This window comes from Rhamphochromis longiceps, linkage group LG4 (assembly GCF_057381845.1).
Source record: "Rhamphochromis longiceps isolate RC_006_pf linkage group LG4, R_longiceps_female_GT1.1, whole genome shotgun sequence".
Classification (NCBI taxonomy): domain Eukaryota; kingdom Metazoa; phylum Chordata; class Actinopteri; order Cichliformes; family Cichlidae; genus Rhamphochromis; species Rhamphochromis longiceps.
This window is the reverse complement of record NC_140560.1, coordinates 21,026,348-21,042,574: the sequence shown is the minus strand read 5'-3', so window position 1 is coordinate 21,042,574 and position 16,227 is coordinate 21,026,348. Positions and strand designations below refer to the sequence as shown.

Here is a 16,227-nt window from a genome sequence, read left to right as displayed (position 1 = left end):
ACTGCCACCACCAGCATCTAGATTCCAGGAGGTCCTGTTATACTCTGTACCATCTTTGGACTCGTGTTTCTCTCCTTATTGTTAGTTTTGGTTCATGGAATTTGTAGTTCTTTTTTACATGCTCAAAAACACGTCTGATACCTTGACTCTTACCAGAAATCTGTATGTAAGTATACCAGAAAACTAAACTACACTTTCCTTATTGACGGAGATGGTGTCTGTAACGATCTGTCTCCATATCACTATATGTGTCATGGTCCGGGTGTGTGCCAGTGTGTCTCCCTCCGAGCCGGCGTCTCCACCCCTGGGAGGGGCCTCAGTGTTTTTGCTGATCGCTTACATCTGTGGGTAATTAGCCGGGGACTCATAAGGCCAGCGTTCTCAATCTCTCTTCGCCAGATTCTCTGCTAAACATCAGTCAGTGCAGGCCACCACCATAAATTCCCTACGTGTTTTTTTGAATCACCTTGCCTCACTGTATGTTTGTTTTTTGTGCGCCTCCTTTTTCAGCTACACCTAACTGTCAACCCCTGGCGAAGAGCTTCTACTTGGATGCTGGACCTTCTGGCAGTCCCTCAGGCTATTACCAAAATTACCTACCTGCCTCTCTGCCTCCACGCCAGGAGTTTTTGGATTTACACACCCGGACTACTCACCCCTCTATGTCATCTCCGACCTCCGTTGGCAAGTACGCAGTACGAAGGAGGATTCTGAGCCAAACAACATATTCATATGCCTCCTTATCTATGTTTGAACATCTGCATTCTGTTACAGTGACCCCGACCTTTTCCTGGACCCTTTGTGACTTGCTTTCCAGTCCAATCCCCGGAATAGCTGTCCTCTCTGACCCGGACCAGATCGTTATTTAGTTTAACGTCTACGCTCACCTTTTGTTTATGAATATTTTGTGTAAACATTAAACATTATTCTTAAAATATACTTACGAGCTGTTCGGCGTCTTGCGTTTGAGTCCTGTCACTCGTCTGAAACGGTCTCGGCCGTAACAGTAGAATCTGGCCAGTAGTTATGGACTCAGCAGACGCGGAACGGTCAGCCATTCAGAGGCAGGGGGCGATATTAGGAAGTCATGAACAATCTATTCAGTTCCTGTTAGCCCAGCAGCAGACTCTTAGAGATGGTCAAAGTAAAATACTGGAGTCCCTCCAGGCTCTACAAGCGGATATTTCTACTGCTGCTGGTTCCGCCTCGGGCCCCGCGGGCCAAGACTCCGGTACACCAGCTCCTCTGCCTCAACCTGTTGCCGTTGCATCTCCACCTACATCAGCTTTCCGTGATGCTACGTCCCCGGAGCCCGAACCATTTTCAGGGGATCCAGGGAGTTGTAGCGGGTTTTTGCTTCAGGTCGACCTTGTTTTCGGTCGTTCTCCACGCACATTTGTTGCGGATTCTAATAAGATATCTTATTTGGTGGGTAAACTGCGTAATCGTGCACTTAAGTGGGCGGAGGCGTATCTATCGAAGAATCCTTTGTTAACCTGTTCTTATGAGGTGTTTTTGGGGGAATTCCAGAAAACGTTTGCGCACCCCATTTCTGAGGGTAGTTCTGCGCAGAGGCTGCTGGATCTTCGCCAGGGCCGTCAGAGGGTTGCTGATTTTTTGATTGATTTTCGTACTGCCGCCGCCGAAACCGGTTGGCCTGACGACGCTCTGCGTGGGGTGTTTTTCCGGGCATTGAACGAGGGTATGAAAGACCAGCTTGCCTCCCGTGATGAGCCAAAATCTTTTGAGGAACTGGCGTCCCTCTCCCTTCGCATTGACAACAGGTTGCGTGACAGGGAGAGGGACAGGAACTACAAATCCCAGCGCCGTTTACCGCGCTCGTTTCCGGGTACGTCACCGTCGCCGCCTCCGACTGTGGACTCGCATGAGTTTGTCGCCTCGGCTTACGTCACTAATCCCGAGCCGGAGCCTATGCAGATTGGCCGGTCACGGTTGACACCGGAGGAGAGGGAGCGGCGGCGTCGGGCTCATGCCTGTTTTTACTGTGGCTCGCTGGAACACTTGATTGCTGCATGCCCGAAGGAGGGAAAAGGTGTCGCCCGCCGGTAGAATCGGGGATACGGGTGGGCGGTTCGAATTCTGGTCAGAAACCCCGTTTACAACTCCCTGTCATCTTGGAGATGCTACAGATTACTCATTCATGCACAGCCTTATTAGATTCTGGTTCTGAACAGAATTTAATCAGTCTCGATCTCGCTGAACGATTAGGCGTTCCGCTCGTGCGCCTTGAGCCGCCCATTCCAGTTAGAGCGATTAATAACCAGGTTTTCACTAAAATTTCTTTTCACACTGGTCCAGTGTCACTGTGCACTTCGGGGAATCATAGGGAGAAACTCACCTTTTTTGTCCTCGATTCATCTGATACTCCGCTCACTTTGGGTTATCCCTGGCTGTGCTTACACAATCCGCACTTGGATTGGGAGGGGCAAAGGGTTGTCAGCTGGAGCCCTTTTTGCCACTCCAATTGTCTGACTTCCGCCCGTTTTCCCGGCCCGGGGGAGGCTACGGGGACTGACGAATATGTCCCCGATCTCTCAGGGGTGCCGCCTGAGTATCATGATTTGCGGGAAGTATTCAGTAAGATCAAAGCGCAGTCCCTACCGCCCCATCGCCCTTATGACTGTGCGATTGATTTGCTCCCCGGAGCGTCCCTGCCCAAGAGCCGGTTATATAGTATCTCTAGGCCTGAACGTGCTGCGATGGAGGAGTATATTAGGGATTCACTAGCGGCTGGGTTAATCCGTCCGTCTTCATCCCCCGTGGCGGCTGGGTTTTTTTTTGTAGACAAGAAGGATGGGTCTCTTCGGCCGTGTATTGATTTCAGGGGCTTGAATGACGTCACTATTAAAAATAAGTATCCCTTGCCACTCATTAGCTCCGCTGTTGAATCGCTACAGGGTGTCACGGTGTTCACTAAGTTAGATCTTCGCAATGCTTATCATTTGGTGCGAATCCGTCAGGGAGACGAGTGGAAGACCGCGTTTAACACCCCCCTGGGTCATTTCGAGTATCTCGTTATGCCTTTCGGTTTAACGAACGCTCCAGCGGTGTTTCAGGCCCTAATAAATGATGTCCTACGGGATTTCCTCGACCGTTTTGTGTTCGTCTATTTAGATGACATTCTTATTTTTTCTAAAACTTTGGCTGAGCATCATTCGCATGTCCGAGCTGTCCTTCAACGCCTCTTGGAAAACAGACTGTATGCCAAGGCTGAGAAATGTGAGTTTCATTTGACATCGGTCTCTTTCCTGGGATACATTTTGGCAGGGGGGCAGGTGAAGACGGATCCGGCTAAGGTGAAGGCGGTCACAGACTGGCCTGTGCCTTCTACTCGCAAGCAACTCCAGGGGTTTTTGGGATTTGCAAATTTCTATCGTCGGTTCATAAGGAACTACAGTCTGGTGGCGGCTCCGCTTACACGCCTTACCTCTACGAAGCTTCCGTTCGGCTGGTCCGCCGAAGCAGACAGCGCGTTCACGAAGCTGAAACATCTGTTTTCTACTGCGCCCATCCTCGCTCAACCCGATCCGTCTAAGGCTTTTATTGTGGAGGTGGATGCTTCTGATGTGGGGGTGGGGGCTGTGCTTTCACAACGTGCCGGCCCCTCCTCTAAGCTACGGCCGTGCGCCTTTTTCTCTCGGCGGCTTTCACCAGCGGAACGGAACTATGATGTGGGGGACCGGGAACTGCTTGCCGTTAAGTTGGCGTTGGAGGAGTGGCGTCATCATCTGGAAGGCGCGGCGCTACCGTTCCTGGTGTGGACGGATCATAAGAACTTGACGTACCTACGCGGTGCGAAGAGGTTGAATGCACGTCAAGCTCGTTGGTCGCTGTTTTTCGCACATTTTAACTTTTCCATTTCCTATCGCCCGGGTTCCAGAAACACCAAACCGGATGCCCTCTCTCGGCAGTTTGACTCTGACACGGGTCCGGCGGAGTTTTCCACCATTCTTCCGGCCGGCTGTACGGTGGGAGCTATTACCTGGGAGGTGGAGGACGCCATCAACCGGGGCCTCCGGACGGAACCGGATCCGGGCACGGGACCGACTAACCGGCGTTTTGTTCCCGCGGCTGCTCGCTCCAAGGTACTGGAATGGGTGCACGCTTCGAGGTTTGCGTGTCACCCGGGCAGGGGCAGGACGACTTCTATGGTTAAGAGACATTTTTGGTGGGCCACTCTGGACAAAGATGTTCGGGAATATGTGGCTGCGTGCCCTGTGTGTGCCAGGTGTAAGTCGCGTACTCACCGTCCTGCTGGGCTGTTGCAGCCGTTATCTACGCCTCATCGCCCTTGGTCCCACATCGCCCTGGATTTTGTTACGGGACTCCCGGTTTCGGCTGGGAAGACCACTATTCTCTCGGTCGTGGATCGGTTTTCTAAGGCTGCTCATTTCGTCGCTTTGGAGAAGTTGCCCACTGCGGCTGAGACGTCTACGTTGTTGTTGGACCATGTTTTTCGGCTTCATGGCATTCCTGTGGAAATAGTTTCGGACAGGGGTCCGCAGTTCTCGTCCCAAGTTTGGGGTTCTTTTTGCGCTGCTTTGGGGGCCAGGCCTTGTCTGAGCTCTGATTACCATCCTCAGACGAACGGCCAGACGGAACGTTTAAATCAGGAGCTTGAGGCCGCGCTCCGCTGTGTGACCTGTCATAACCCTGCGACTTGGGCCTCGTATCTGCCGTGGGTGGAATATGCCCACAACTCCTTGGTTTCGTCTGCTACTGGGTTGTCACCGTTCGAGGCCTCTTTGGGTTATCAGCCGCCCCTGTTTCCGGAGGAGGAGGCTGATCTTGCTGTCCCCTCGGTCCAGCATCATCTACAGCGCTGCCGTCGGGTCTGGTCTCGTACGCGGGAGGCGCTGTTGCGAGCTGTGGCTCGCCAACGTAGCTGTGCCGACCGTCGCCGGTCTCCTGCGCCTGTTTACTCACCTGGACAGAAGGTGTGGCTCGCCGCGAAAGACATCCCTCTCAGGGCATCCTCCCGCAAGTTGTCTCCTCGTTACATCGGCCCCTATTCTGTGGACAGGGTCCTCAGCCCTGCGGCTGTCAAGCTCCGTTTGCCTGCTGCCTTGAGGGTTCACCCGGTCTTTCACGTTTCTCAGGTGAAGCCGGTGGTGTCTAGTCGTCTGTGCCCGCCTCCGGTGCCCCCGCCTCCCGCCCGGCTCATTGACGGGCACCCTGCGTTTTCTGTCCGGCGCATTCTGGATGTGCGGCGGCGGGGTAGGGGGCTGCAGTTTTTGGTGGACTGGGAGGGTTATGGGCCGGAGGAGCGTTCTTGGGTTCCTCGTTCTTTGATGCTTGACTCTGTGATGGTTTCTGATTTTCTTAGGTCACGTCGTGGGGCGGGTGCTGGTCGGCCGCCGGGTGGCGTCCCTTGAGGGGGGGTACTGTCATGGTCCGGGTGTGTGCCAGTGTGTCTCCCTCCGAGCCGGCGTCTCCACCCCTGGGAGGGGCCTCAGTGTTTTTGCTGATCGCTTACATCTGTGGGTAATTAGCCGGGGACTCATAAGGCCAGCGTTCTCAATCTCTCTTCGCCAGATTCTCTGCTAAACATCAGTCAGTGCAGGCCACCACCATAAATTCCCTACGTGTTTTTTTTGAATCACCTTGCCTCACTGTATGTTTGTTTTTTGTGCGCCTCCTTTTTCAGCTACACCTAACTGTCAACCCCTGGCGAAGAGCTTCTACTTGGATGCTGGACCTTCTGGCAGTCCCTCAGGCTATTACCAAAATTACCTACCTGCCTCTCTGCCTCCACGCCAGGAGTTTTTGGATTTACACACCCGGACTACTCACCCCTCTATGTCATCTCCGACCTCCGTTGGCAAGTACGCAGTACGAAGGAGGATTCTGAGCCAAACAACATATTCATATGCCTCCTTATCTATGTTTGAACATCTGCATTCTGTTACAGTGACCCCGACCTTTTCCTGGACCCTTTGTGACTTGCTTTCCAGTCCAATCCCCGGAATAGCTGTCCTCTCTGACCCGGACCAGATCGTTATTTAGTTTAACGTCTACGCTCACCTTTTGTTTATGAATATTTTGTGTAAATGTAACCCACATACAATGAGGGTACCACTTTAAGGACTGATATGAGGAGAGATGGACAGCCTGCCCAACCAATCGAAATGCACAGGTCCCAGTATGTTTTGACCAATGGGAGAGCAGTCTGCCGCTGTATGTCCCACCTACGTGCTCTGTGTTTGCTGCTATGTGTGGAGGTAGTCGCGTGCTGGCAGGAGAAAAGAGAGACTGAAGCTTTTGAGCTGGAAAAAAAGTATTAGATATAAGTTGCAACCAACTGTGTTGCACATAAGTTCACTGGTTATCAGCTACCTTTCATGTTAAAAGTAGCCACAGTGAGTAAGCAGGCAAATGCTGCATTTTTCTGGTGACTTTAAAAAGTACCGCGTGGAGCTAAACTGTTAGCCTTTGTTAGCTCTGGTTGCTATCAACTGCCTGGAAGTTCATCTCAATCTGCTTCCAGAAGTAAGGTAACACTTGAAGCGCAACTTATGTTTATTTTTCCTTCATGTCGTATTACGGTTATTAAAGAGAAAACATGTCCTGTTACGTTATTTAGAGCCCTGCATTTTCCGACCGAGAGACACTATGCCATTGTCTTCGGCCGTGATGCGCTGAGATCGGTGAGCACATGTTGTATGTCTCAGTTAGTTCATGTCTGTTTCACATTTTATTGTTGAGAAACTGAATTAATCTCAATTGTTTGATTAATAATTGCCGCATATGCGACATATATGCATATGCACTGACTTTACTTGGTTTAATGCATAGTTTATGTAAGAGAGATGTTTTATTTTTGCAAAATTGAGTATTTTTATTGCAAATTTATGTTGAATGTGATTTAAACAAAATCCTAAGTTGTGAATTATAGCTAGAACAGCATAATTAATATTTGAATTGCTCTTCTGACCCTGTCTGTTGACAGGTCAGGTTTTTTTGTATGCTGAATTGTTCCTGAGGTGGATTCCTCCGGTGAAATAGATGGCGAGCCTTCCCACCTGGACTTAGAGAGACTGAGATTCGCTTCTTTTCCACTTGATGATCTGCTGCACCTTGCGGTGTGGTAGGACTGTATCACTCACACTTTCACGCACAGCTGGTTATACATAAGACCACTGACTGACATTCTTTCATCCCTATTTTCTTTCACACCCTGGGAATTTTTTGGACTTTACCCCTTGGACATTTTTTATTTGGGACTTTAAATAATGAGCTGTTGTGTAGAGCATTCTCCACATGTGAAAAGAGTGTGAAATTTTCATTTGAATGTGCATTGGATTTGTGTAATCTGTTTCTATAAGAGTTAAGGAGTCAGGTTACTAGGGTGCACCCGAGCATTGAAACCCGAGCATTGAAACCCGAGCATTGAAACCCGAGCATTGAAACCCGAACATTGAAAACCAAAAATAACACTTGGCCAAGTCATTGCTTTAGTAGTTTGTGTTTTACTTTTCTTTTAATTTTTGTAAGTTTCCTTTCTACCATTGTAAAGTGTCTTTAACCTGTGCTTGTCAACCTTATGGTTTATGTCACTAAAGTTGGCTGGTTCTTTTGAGTTACATTCTTGTCTCTGTGTCTCATTTGAACACACCCCTGTGCTCCTATAGTCGAGCCTATTGGCCCATTGATATATTCTTTTCAACAATTCCCCTTACTGTGTTACAGTGAGAGCTTTGGCGAGCCAGCCAGGAGCATGGTTGTGTGTGTTTAAGTGCTAGACAATTTGTGTGTGGTGTTTAAAAGTGCTTAATCTGAGCTATAACTTCTAGAGAGAAAATGGATGTTGTGCTAAGTGAATCCGTCAGAATTCCCAATTCTGTAGTTGTTAGTGGGATCACAGGATCAGAGACTGATGAGGAAGTGTCCACTTTCCTCCAAAAATATGGTTCCATCAACCGTTACTTTCGTCTAGACGATCCTGAGTCAGATTACCATAAGCACATGATCATCGAGTTTACACATGAGACTGCCATGCACACATTGGAGCCACTGTTACCTCTGCGGCTTCCAAGTACAACCCAAGCAGGCATCGTGTATGAGTTAAAGGCCTTAGGAAGTGTTTACTCCCTTGATGCCAGAAACAAAGCCACTAAAATGTACATGGAACAGCTCCGTGAAATTGCCAAACTGAGTGGAAATTCATTAGAGGAGATGTTAAAGGAAGAACTTAAAAATCTGGTTTCATCGGCAGGAAGTGCTATTTCCCAGTCATCTCAAACTGGTCCAGAATCCTCAACTGTACAGAGCCCACTTCCACAGAAAGACTTAACCAGCAAGGGAGACGTTTCATTTTCTGAGGACCCTCAATCAGGTGTACCTCTAGACTCCACAGTTTTGACATCACCAAATAACGCAAGTAAATCTCTTACCTCTCCCAATTTCAGTGAAAACCTGACTGATTTCAGCCCCTCACAGACTCTTCCAGCTTCTTCTGGGGCCGCTTCTAGCCCCATAATTGATGTTAATCCAACTGCTGTTCAGCGAGTAGTTGTTGAGCATGTAGTGCGCAGCAATGAGAGCTCACCCCAGTTCGCATCATCTGGTAGACTCAGGGCTTATTCGGGCAAGAGCCCACGTCCTAGCCATGAGGCAGATTATGATACGTGGCGAGCTAGTGTTGAAATCCTTATTAGAGATCCTTCTGTGTCTGATCTGCACTGCACACATCGTATACTTGACAGTCTGCTTCCTCCTGCTTCCGAGATGATTAAACATCTGAGTCCACAGTCTAGACCCTCTGCCTATCTTGAGTTGCTTGACTCTGCCTACGGAACAGTCGAAGATGGTGATGAGCTGCATGCTAGGTTCATGAGCACATTTCAAAATGATGGAGAGAGAGCTTCTGTTTTCCTGCAGAGGCTGCACACTGCATTAAGTAGAGCCATGAGACGTGGTGGTGTGTCCGCTCATGATTTTAACCAACAGCTCTTAAAGCAGTTCATTCGAGGTTGTTGGGAGAATGCACTAATAATCGATCTTCAGCTAGAACAAAAAAAAGAAAACCCACCTTCCTTTGCAGAGCTGCTGCTTCTTCTTAGGACAGAAGAAGATAAACAGGCTGCAAAACTGAGCCGCATGAGGCAGCATTTTAGTCATGCTAAGTCTGCCCAAAACTCTAGAAAGCAGCACGCCACGTCACACGTGCAACTCGCTCACACCACCAATAATCTGGTGGACAAATCTGATCTTGAGACGCTAAAGCAACAAGTTGCTGACCTCAGCATTCAGCTTAACAGTCTTGTATCTGAGAATCATAAGACGAAACAACCTAAGCAGCAAAAAGCGAGGTCCGTCACACCTGACACCCACGGTGTGAAACCAAAAGTGGCCAGTCAGCATCCCTCCACATTTAAAGCTAACAGTAGACCACGTCCATGGTACTGTTTCCAGTGTGGGGAGGATGGCCATGTCGTCTCAGTTTGTGATAAAGCGCCAAACCCTTCCCTTGTAGCAGCTAAGAAAAGACAGCTGAAAGAAAAACAGGCTGCTTGGGAAGCCTCTAATGCTTCTCGAAGTGAGGCACATTTAAACTGAAGCCTACTCCCATAGAGGGACATATGGGAGTGGAGTCTCGCAATGTCAGTCCCAAAATCCTGAAACCTGCCATTAAAAACGTTAAAGTGGAAGGATCAAAATTTCCACATGGCCTTGTAGGAACTAAGACCACAGCTCAAGTAACTATTGCAGGAAGAGACACAAACTGTCTTTTGGACACGGGTTCACAAGTCACAACTGTACCCCAGTCTTTTTATGAAGAACATCTTGCAGATCTGACCATTCATCCCTTAAATGAGTTGCTTGAAGTGGAGGGTGCCAATGGCCAGTCTGTCCCTTACTTAGGATATGTTGAGCTTACCATCACCTTTCCTAAAGAGTTTGTAGGCTCTGATATTGATGTTCACACTCTGGCCTTGGTTATCCCCCATCTCCGCTCTACAGCCCATGAGCAGGTACTCATAGGCACAAACACCCTTGATGCCCTCTATGCTAATTACCAGAAGCTTTCACCCTTTCAGCCTTTGTTTAATGGGTATCAAGCAGTTCTCCAAATACTTGAGATGCGACAAAGAAACTTTAACTCTGGTAGCCTTGGTTGTGCAAAACTGACAGGTAAGATGCCTGCAGTCGTTCCTGCAGGACAGACTGTTGTCCTGGAGGCCTCTGTCAATGTAAATCCCGTGAACATGCAAAGAGATGCTGTCCTTGAACATCCTTCAGCTTCTTCACTACCAAATGGCTTGCTAGTTTCAGCAATTGCAGTCACTTTACCACGCAAACGTCAGTGTCTTCTCCCTGTCGTAGTGAGAAATGAAACCAACCATGACATTGTCATACCCCCCAAAACACCTTTGGCAGATGTTAATGCTATCTTGCAAGTGCTACACAAAGAGCAAACTGTCAGAGAACCAGACTGCTCTAAATTTCAAGCTAAGTCTTCCTCAGAACTGAGCTTTGATTTTGGAGATTCGCCCTTACCCACTGAATGGAAGGAGCGAGTTACAAACATGTTAAACGACATGCCAAATGTCTTCTCTCAGAACGAATTGGACTTTGGACACACTGACAAAGTCAAACACCATATCAAACTCAGTGATGCGACACCCTTTAAACAGAGAGCACGTCCCATACACCCCAATGATGTGGATGCTGTGAGACAACATCTACAGGAACTCCTTGATTCTGGTGTTATACGAGAATCTGAGTCCCCGTTTGCTTCCCCCATTGTTGTCGTTCGTAAAAAGAATGGCTCTGTTCGTCTGTGTGTAGACTACAGAAAGCTGAACCTGCAGACCATCAGAGACGCTTATGCCCTTCCAAAATTGGAAGATGCATTCAGTGCTCTTGCAGGTTCTAAGTGGTTTTCGGTCCTAGACCTCAAGTCTGGATACTACCAGGTCGAGATGGAGGAAGCGGACAAGAATAAGACCGCATTTGTTTGCCCACTTGGATTTTGGGAATTTAATAGGATGCCCCAGGGGATCACAAATGCGCCTTCGACGTTCCAGAGATTGATGGAGAAGTGTGTAGGAGATATGAATCTCAAAGAGGTTCTGGTGTTCATTGATGACCTGATTGTCTTCTCATCATCCCTGGAGGAACATGAACAGCGTTTGAAACATGTCCTGCAACGACTGATGTCATATGGCTTGAAACTGGCACCAGAAAAGTGCAAATTCTTTCAGACCTCGGTAAAATACCTTGGTCACATTGTTTCCACAAGAGGAGTAGAGACTGACCCTGACAAAGTTGAGGCCTTAAAGACCTGGCCTATCCCCACAAATCTTAAGGAACTTCAGTCCTTTTTAGGATTTGCTGGATATTATCGAAGGTTTATTCAGGGCTACTCTATCATTGTCAGACCACTTAACGAACTAACCTCGGGCTACCCACCAATTAGGAAGCGGAACAACAAGCCAAGGACACACGCAAATTCAGAGTATCGCAACCCAAAGGAACCTTTTGGTCAGCGTTGGACACCTCAATGTCAGGAGGCCTTTGACCAAATAATAGCAAAGCTAACCTCCGCTCCAATCTTGGGATTTGCAGACCCCCAGCTTCCATATGTTTTACATACGGACGCCAGTACCATTGGCCTTGGTGCTGCCTTATATCAGGTACAAGATGGACAGTCCAGGGTCATAGCTTTTGCAAGTCGTGGTCTTTCAAAGAGTGAGAGAAAGTACCCAGCCCATAAGCTGGAGTTTTTGGCCCTTAAGTGGGCAGTCACGGAAAAATTCTCTGACTACCTATATGGTACAGACTTTGTAGTAGTGACTGACAGCAACCCTCTTACATACATTTTGACCTCTGCAAAGCTTGATGCAACAGGGTATAGGTGGCTGTCCAGTCTTTCCACCTATTCATTTAGTCTTCAGTACAGAGCGGGAAAACAAAATCTGGATGCTGATGCGCTCTCGCGCCGTCCTCACAGTCCACCAGAGGATGATTATGCATCTAAGAAGGAGAGTGAGAGAATCCGGCAGTTCACACTGTACCATCTGAGCAACCCTGAGAGTCCAGAGACTATTCCCTTGGATGTAATTCAGGCTATTTGTGAGCGCCATATGGTCACCTCAGCCGTAGCTAATGTTGGATCCACCACTTCTGGGTTGACCTTAGTTGAATCCCTCACTTACCAGTCCACAGCTATTCCTGACTGCTTCCAACAGGAGCAAGTGGATGGGCTTCCCATTGCCCACTCAATTTCTGAGGAGGAGTTGAGGCAAAAGCAGACATTGGACCCTGCTATCAATGCAGTGATTGTACTCTTGGAGACTGGCGAAACTCCACCTCCCAGCCTTAGGTTAGAGCTACCAGAACTTCCCCTGTTACTCAGAGAGTTAAATCGGCTTGAAATACAGAACGGAGTGCTCTACCGTAAGCGGCAAGATGGTCCCAACACCTCATATCAGCTTGTGCTCCCTGAGGAGCTAAGAGCCACAGCACTTACAAGCCTTCATCATGATATGGGCCATCTTGGAGTCGAACGAACAGTAGACTTGGCAAGGGCCAGATTTTATTGGCCGAAAATGCACATGACCATAGAAAAAATGGTCAAATCTTGTGAGCGATGTATTCGTCGAAAAACACCTCCAGAGAAAGCTGCTCCATTGATAAACATTAAGACCTGCAGACCTCTCGAACTAGTGTGCATGGACTTTTTATCAATAGAGCCAGATCGCTCAAACACGAAAGATGTATTGGTCATAACTGACCATTTCACAAAGTATGCTGTGGCAGTGCCAACTCCAAATCAACGAGCACAGACTGTAGCAAAGTGTCTCTGGGACAACTTCATTGTCCATTATGGTTTTCCCGAAAAGCTTCTTAGTGATCAGGGTCCTGACTTTGAATCAAAGACCATCAGGGAACTCTGTGAACTTACTGGCATGAAGAAAGTGCGTACAACCCCCTACCACCCTAGAGGGAATCCGGTTGAGAGATTCAACCGCACTCTTCTCCAGATGCTTGGGACACTGGATCGGTCAGATAAACTCCACTGGAGAGACTTCGTCAAGTCTCTGGTACATGCTTATAATTGTACGAAGAGTGACGTGACTGGATTTTCCCCCTATGAATTGATGTTTGGGAGGCAACCAAGACTGCCCATTGACTTAATCTTTAGGTTGCCCACTAATGCTACTAAGCAGACTCATTCCCAGTACGTCGGTAACCTAAAATCTCGTTTGGAAGAAAGCTACCGGATTGCCACCAATAATGCACAAAAGAATGCAGGTCGCAACAAAGCCAGATTTGACCGACGAGTGGTTGAATCAACATTGCAGAGTGGAGACAGAGTTCTTGTACGAAATGTGAAGCTGCGTGGAAAACATAAGCTGGCAGATAAGTGGGAAACGGATGTTTACATTGTCCTTAAGCGAGCTGGAGAAATGCCGGTCTACACAGTTAAACCTGAGGGTAAAGATGGACCTGTGCGGACTCTACATCGTGACTTGCTTCTCCCATGTGGATTTCTGTCAGCAGCTGCAGAACCCGAGACAGTCAAAACCCATCCAAACAGGAGACCCAGAACAAGGCAGTGTTCTGTTGTCGAGGGGGAAGATGAAATTCCCTCTGATATGGATGATGTATCTGATTGGACATTTCGCCCTCTCATTACATCAAAGTCCGATGTATATGTCCCAGTACATGAAACTCACAAGTTGAGTAAACCTCCTTGTGTGGTCAGACAATCAGCAGAACCAGAGGTGCCTACAGTTTCACTTCCACCTGATCCTCCTGCCACTAAATCCCTTGTAGAGGAAGGTGAAGGAATGATTCAGGATGTACCTGACCATGGCAACTCACCTGACCGTGACAACTCACCTGAACGTGACAACTCACCTGAAGCAAACATACTGCATGGGCTTGACTCAGCCAAAGGACTTCCTCAAAGTTCAGAATTGCAGCAGTCTGAGGAAGCTCCTCAAGATGATGGGATGAGCTCTGATGCAGCATGTGAAGAAGGATTAAGTGATGTGAACAGACCTGTTACTGAACAGCCTGAACCTGTGATGATCCAGAATAATGGACTTCAAGATGCTGAGCCATCTCTTCGTCGTTCTAACAGATTGCAAGCAAAGCCCAAGAGACTGCATTATGTGACACTTGGGAATCCTCTGATAACGGTGGTGAATTCTCTTTTTCAAGGCCTAAGTGAGGCATTGACTAGCTCTTTAAATGGATTTGAAGATCCAACTAGTAATTATGTTGGAAAGGTCAAAGCAGTGTAACTCAGTGCTACCCTGCAGATGCCCAGGGACGGGCATACCATCAAGAGGGGAGGGTGTAACCCACATACAATGAGGGTACCACTTTAAGGACTGATATGAGGAGAGATGGACAGCCTGCCCAACCAATCGAAATGCACAGGTCCCAGTATGTTTTGACCAATGGGAGAGCAGTCTGCCGCTGTATGTCCCACCTACGTGCTCTGTGTTTGCTGCTATGTGTGGAGGTAGTCGCGTGCTGGCAGGAGAAAAGAGAGACTGAAGCTTTTGAGCTGGAAAAAAAGTATTAGATATAAGTTGCAACCAACTGTGTTGCACATAAGTTCACTGGTTATCAGCTACCTTTCATGTTAAAAGTAGCCACAGTGAGTAAGCAGGCAAATGCTGCATTTTTCTGGTGACTTTAAAAAGTACCGCGTGGAGCTAAACTGTTAGCCTTTGTTAGCTCTGGTTGCTATCAACTGCCTGGAAGTTCATCTCAATCTGCTTCCAGAAGTAAGGTAACACTTGAAGCGCAACTTATGTTTATTTTTCCTTCATGTCGTATTACGGTTATTAAAGAGAAAACATGTCCTGTTACGTTATTTAGAGCCCTGCATTTTCCGACCGAGAGACACTATGCCATTGTCTTCGGCCGTGATGCGCTGAGATCGGTGAGCACATGTTGTATGTCTCAGTTAGTTCATGTCTGTTTCACATTTTATTGTTGAGAAACTGAATTAATCTCAATTGTTTGATTAATAATTGCCGCATATGCGACATATATGCATATGCACTGACTTTACTTGGTTTAATGCATAGTTTATGTAAGAGAGATGTTTTATTTTTGCAAAATTGAGTATTTTTATTGCAAATTTATGTTGAATGTGATTTAAACAAAATCCTAAGTTGTGAATTATAGCTAGAACAGCATAATTAATATTTGAATTGCTCTTCTGACCCTGTCTGTTGACAGGTCAGGTTTTTTTGTATGCTGAATTGTTCCTGAGGTGGATTCCTCCGGTGAAATAGATGGCGAGCCTTCCCACCTGGACTTAGAGAGACTGAGATTCGCTTCTTTTCCACTTGATGATCTGCTGCACCTTGCGGTGTGGTAGGACTGTATCACTCACACTTTCACGCACAGCTGGTTATACATAAGACCACTGACTGACATTCTTTCATCCCTATTTTCTTTCACACCCTGGGAATTTTTTGGACTTTACCCCTTGGACATTTTTTATTTGGGACTTTAAATAATGAGCTGTTGTGTAGAGCATTCTCCACATGTGAAAAGAGTGTGAAATTTTCATTTGAATGTGCATTGGATTTGTGTAATCTGTTTCTATAAGAGTTAAGGAGTCAGGTTACTAGGGTGCACCCGAGCATTGAAACCCGAGCATTGAAACCCGAGCATTGAAACCCGAGCATTGAAACCCGAACATTGAAAACCAAAAATAACACTTGGCCAAGTCATTGCTTTAGTAGTTTGTGTTTTACTTTTCTTTTAATTTTTGTAAGTTTCCTTTCTACCATTGTAAAGTGTCTTTAACCTGTGCTTGTCAACCTTATGGTTTATGTCACTAAAGTTGGCTGGTTCTTTTGAGTTACATTCTTGTCTCTGTGTCTCATTTGAACACACCCCTGTGCTCCTATAGTCGAGCCTATTGGCCCATTGATATATTCTTTTCAACAATTCCCCTTACTGTGTTACATAAACATTAAACATTATTCTTAAAATATACTTACGAGCTGTTCGGCGTCTTGCGTTTGAGTCCTGTCACTCGTCTGAAACGGTCTCGGCCGTAACAATATGCCTAGCATCCTTCTCTCTTACCTCCTCACACCACTGCATGTCACCTTCACTTGTGGTCTTCATCTTTTCCACCTGCCTAGCAGCTCCATATTCAACATCCTTTGTCCAACATATCCACTGTCCCACCTCTATCTCAGCCTTGCCTCTCCAACTTTG

At 47.4% G+C, this 16,227-nt stretch overlaps 2 protein-coding genes across 12 annotated transcripts; both read left to right on the top strand.

The window, feature by feature from the left end:
- Positions 1–6,083: 6,083 nt before the first annotated feature.
- On the top strand, positions 6,084–10,231 carry LOC146671512 (uncharacterized). Of its 6 annotated transcripts, none has more exons than XM_085403745.1 (3): positions 6,084–6,510; positions 6,605–6,668; positions 6,971–10,231. In XM_085403745.1, exon 3 carries the CDS (start codon positions 7,822–7,824, stop codon positions 9,577–9,579), a length of 1,758 nt encoding a protein of 585 aa, XP_085259871.1. In that variant the 5' UTR covers positions 6,084–6,510; positions 6,605–6,668; positions 6,971–7,821; the 3' UTR covers positions 9,580–10,231. The 6 variants fall into 6 exon arrangements, with proteins under 6 accessions (XP_085259871.1, XP_085259869.1, XP_085259870.1 ...); XM_085403743.1 differs by having other exon boundaries at positions 6,084–6,515; XM_085403744.1 differs by having other exon boundaries at positions 6,084–6,515; positions 6,605–6,681; positions 6,976–10,231.
- Positions 10,232–12,868: 2,637 nt separating this feature from the next.
- Positions 12,869–15,961, top strand: LOC146671511 (uncharacterized). Of its 6 annotated transcripts, none has more exons than XM_085403739.1 (3): positions 12,869–14,771; positions 14,866–14,929; positions 15,232–15,961. In XM_085403739.1, exon 1 carries the CDS (start codon positions 12,936–12,938, stop codon positions 14,277–14,279), a length of 1,344 nt encoding a protein of 447 aa, XP_085259865.1. In that variant the 5' UTR covers positions 12,869–12,935; the 3' UTR covers positions 14,280–14,771; positions 14,866–14,929; positions 15,232–15,961. The 6 variants fall into 6 exon arrangements, with proteins under 6 accessions (XP_085259865.1, XP_085259863.1, XP_085259864.1 ...); XM_085403737.1 differs by having other exon boundaries at positions 12,869–14,776; XM_085403738.1 differs by having other exon boundaries at positions 12,869–14,776; positions 14,866–14,942; positions 15,237–15,961.
- Positions 15,962–16,227: the final 266 nt, after the last annotated feature.

What these genes read in the sequence shown, in the direction of transcription:
- LOC146671511 (XM_085403739.1), top strand. Translation starts at nt 12,936, where the DNA reads ATGAAGAAAGTGCGTACAACCCCCTACCACCCTAGAGGGAATCCGGTT.
- LOC146671512 (XM_085403745.1), top strand. Translation starts at nt 7,822, where the DNA reads ATGGATGTTGTGCTAAGTGAATCCGTCAGAATTCCCAATTCTGTAGTT.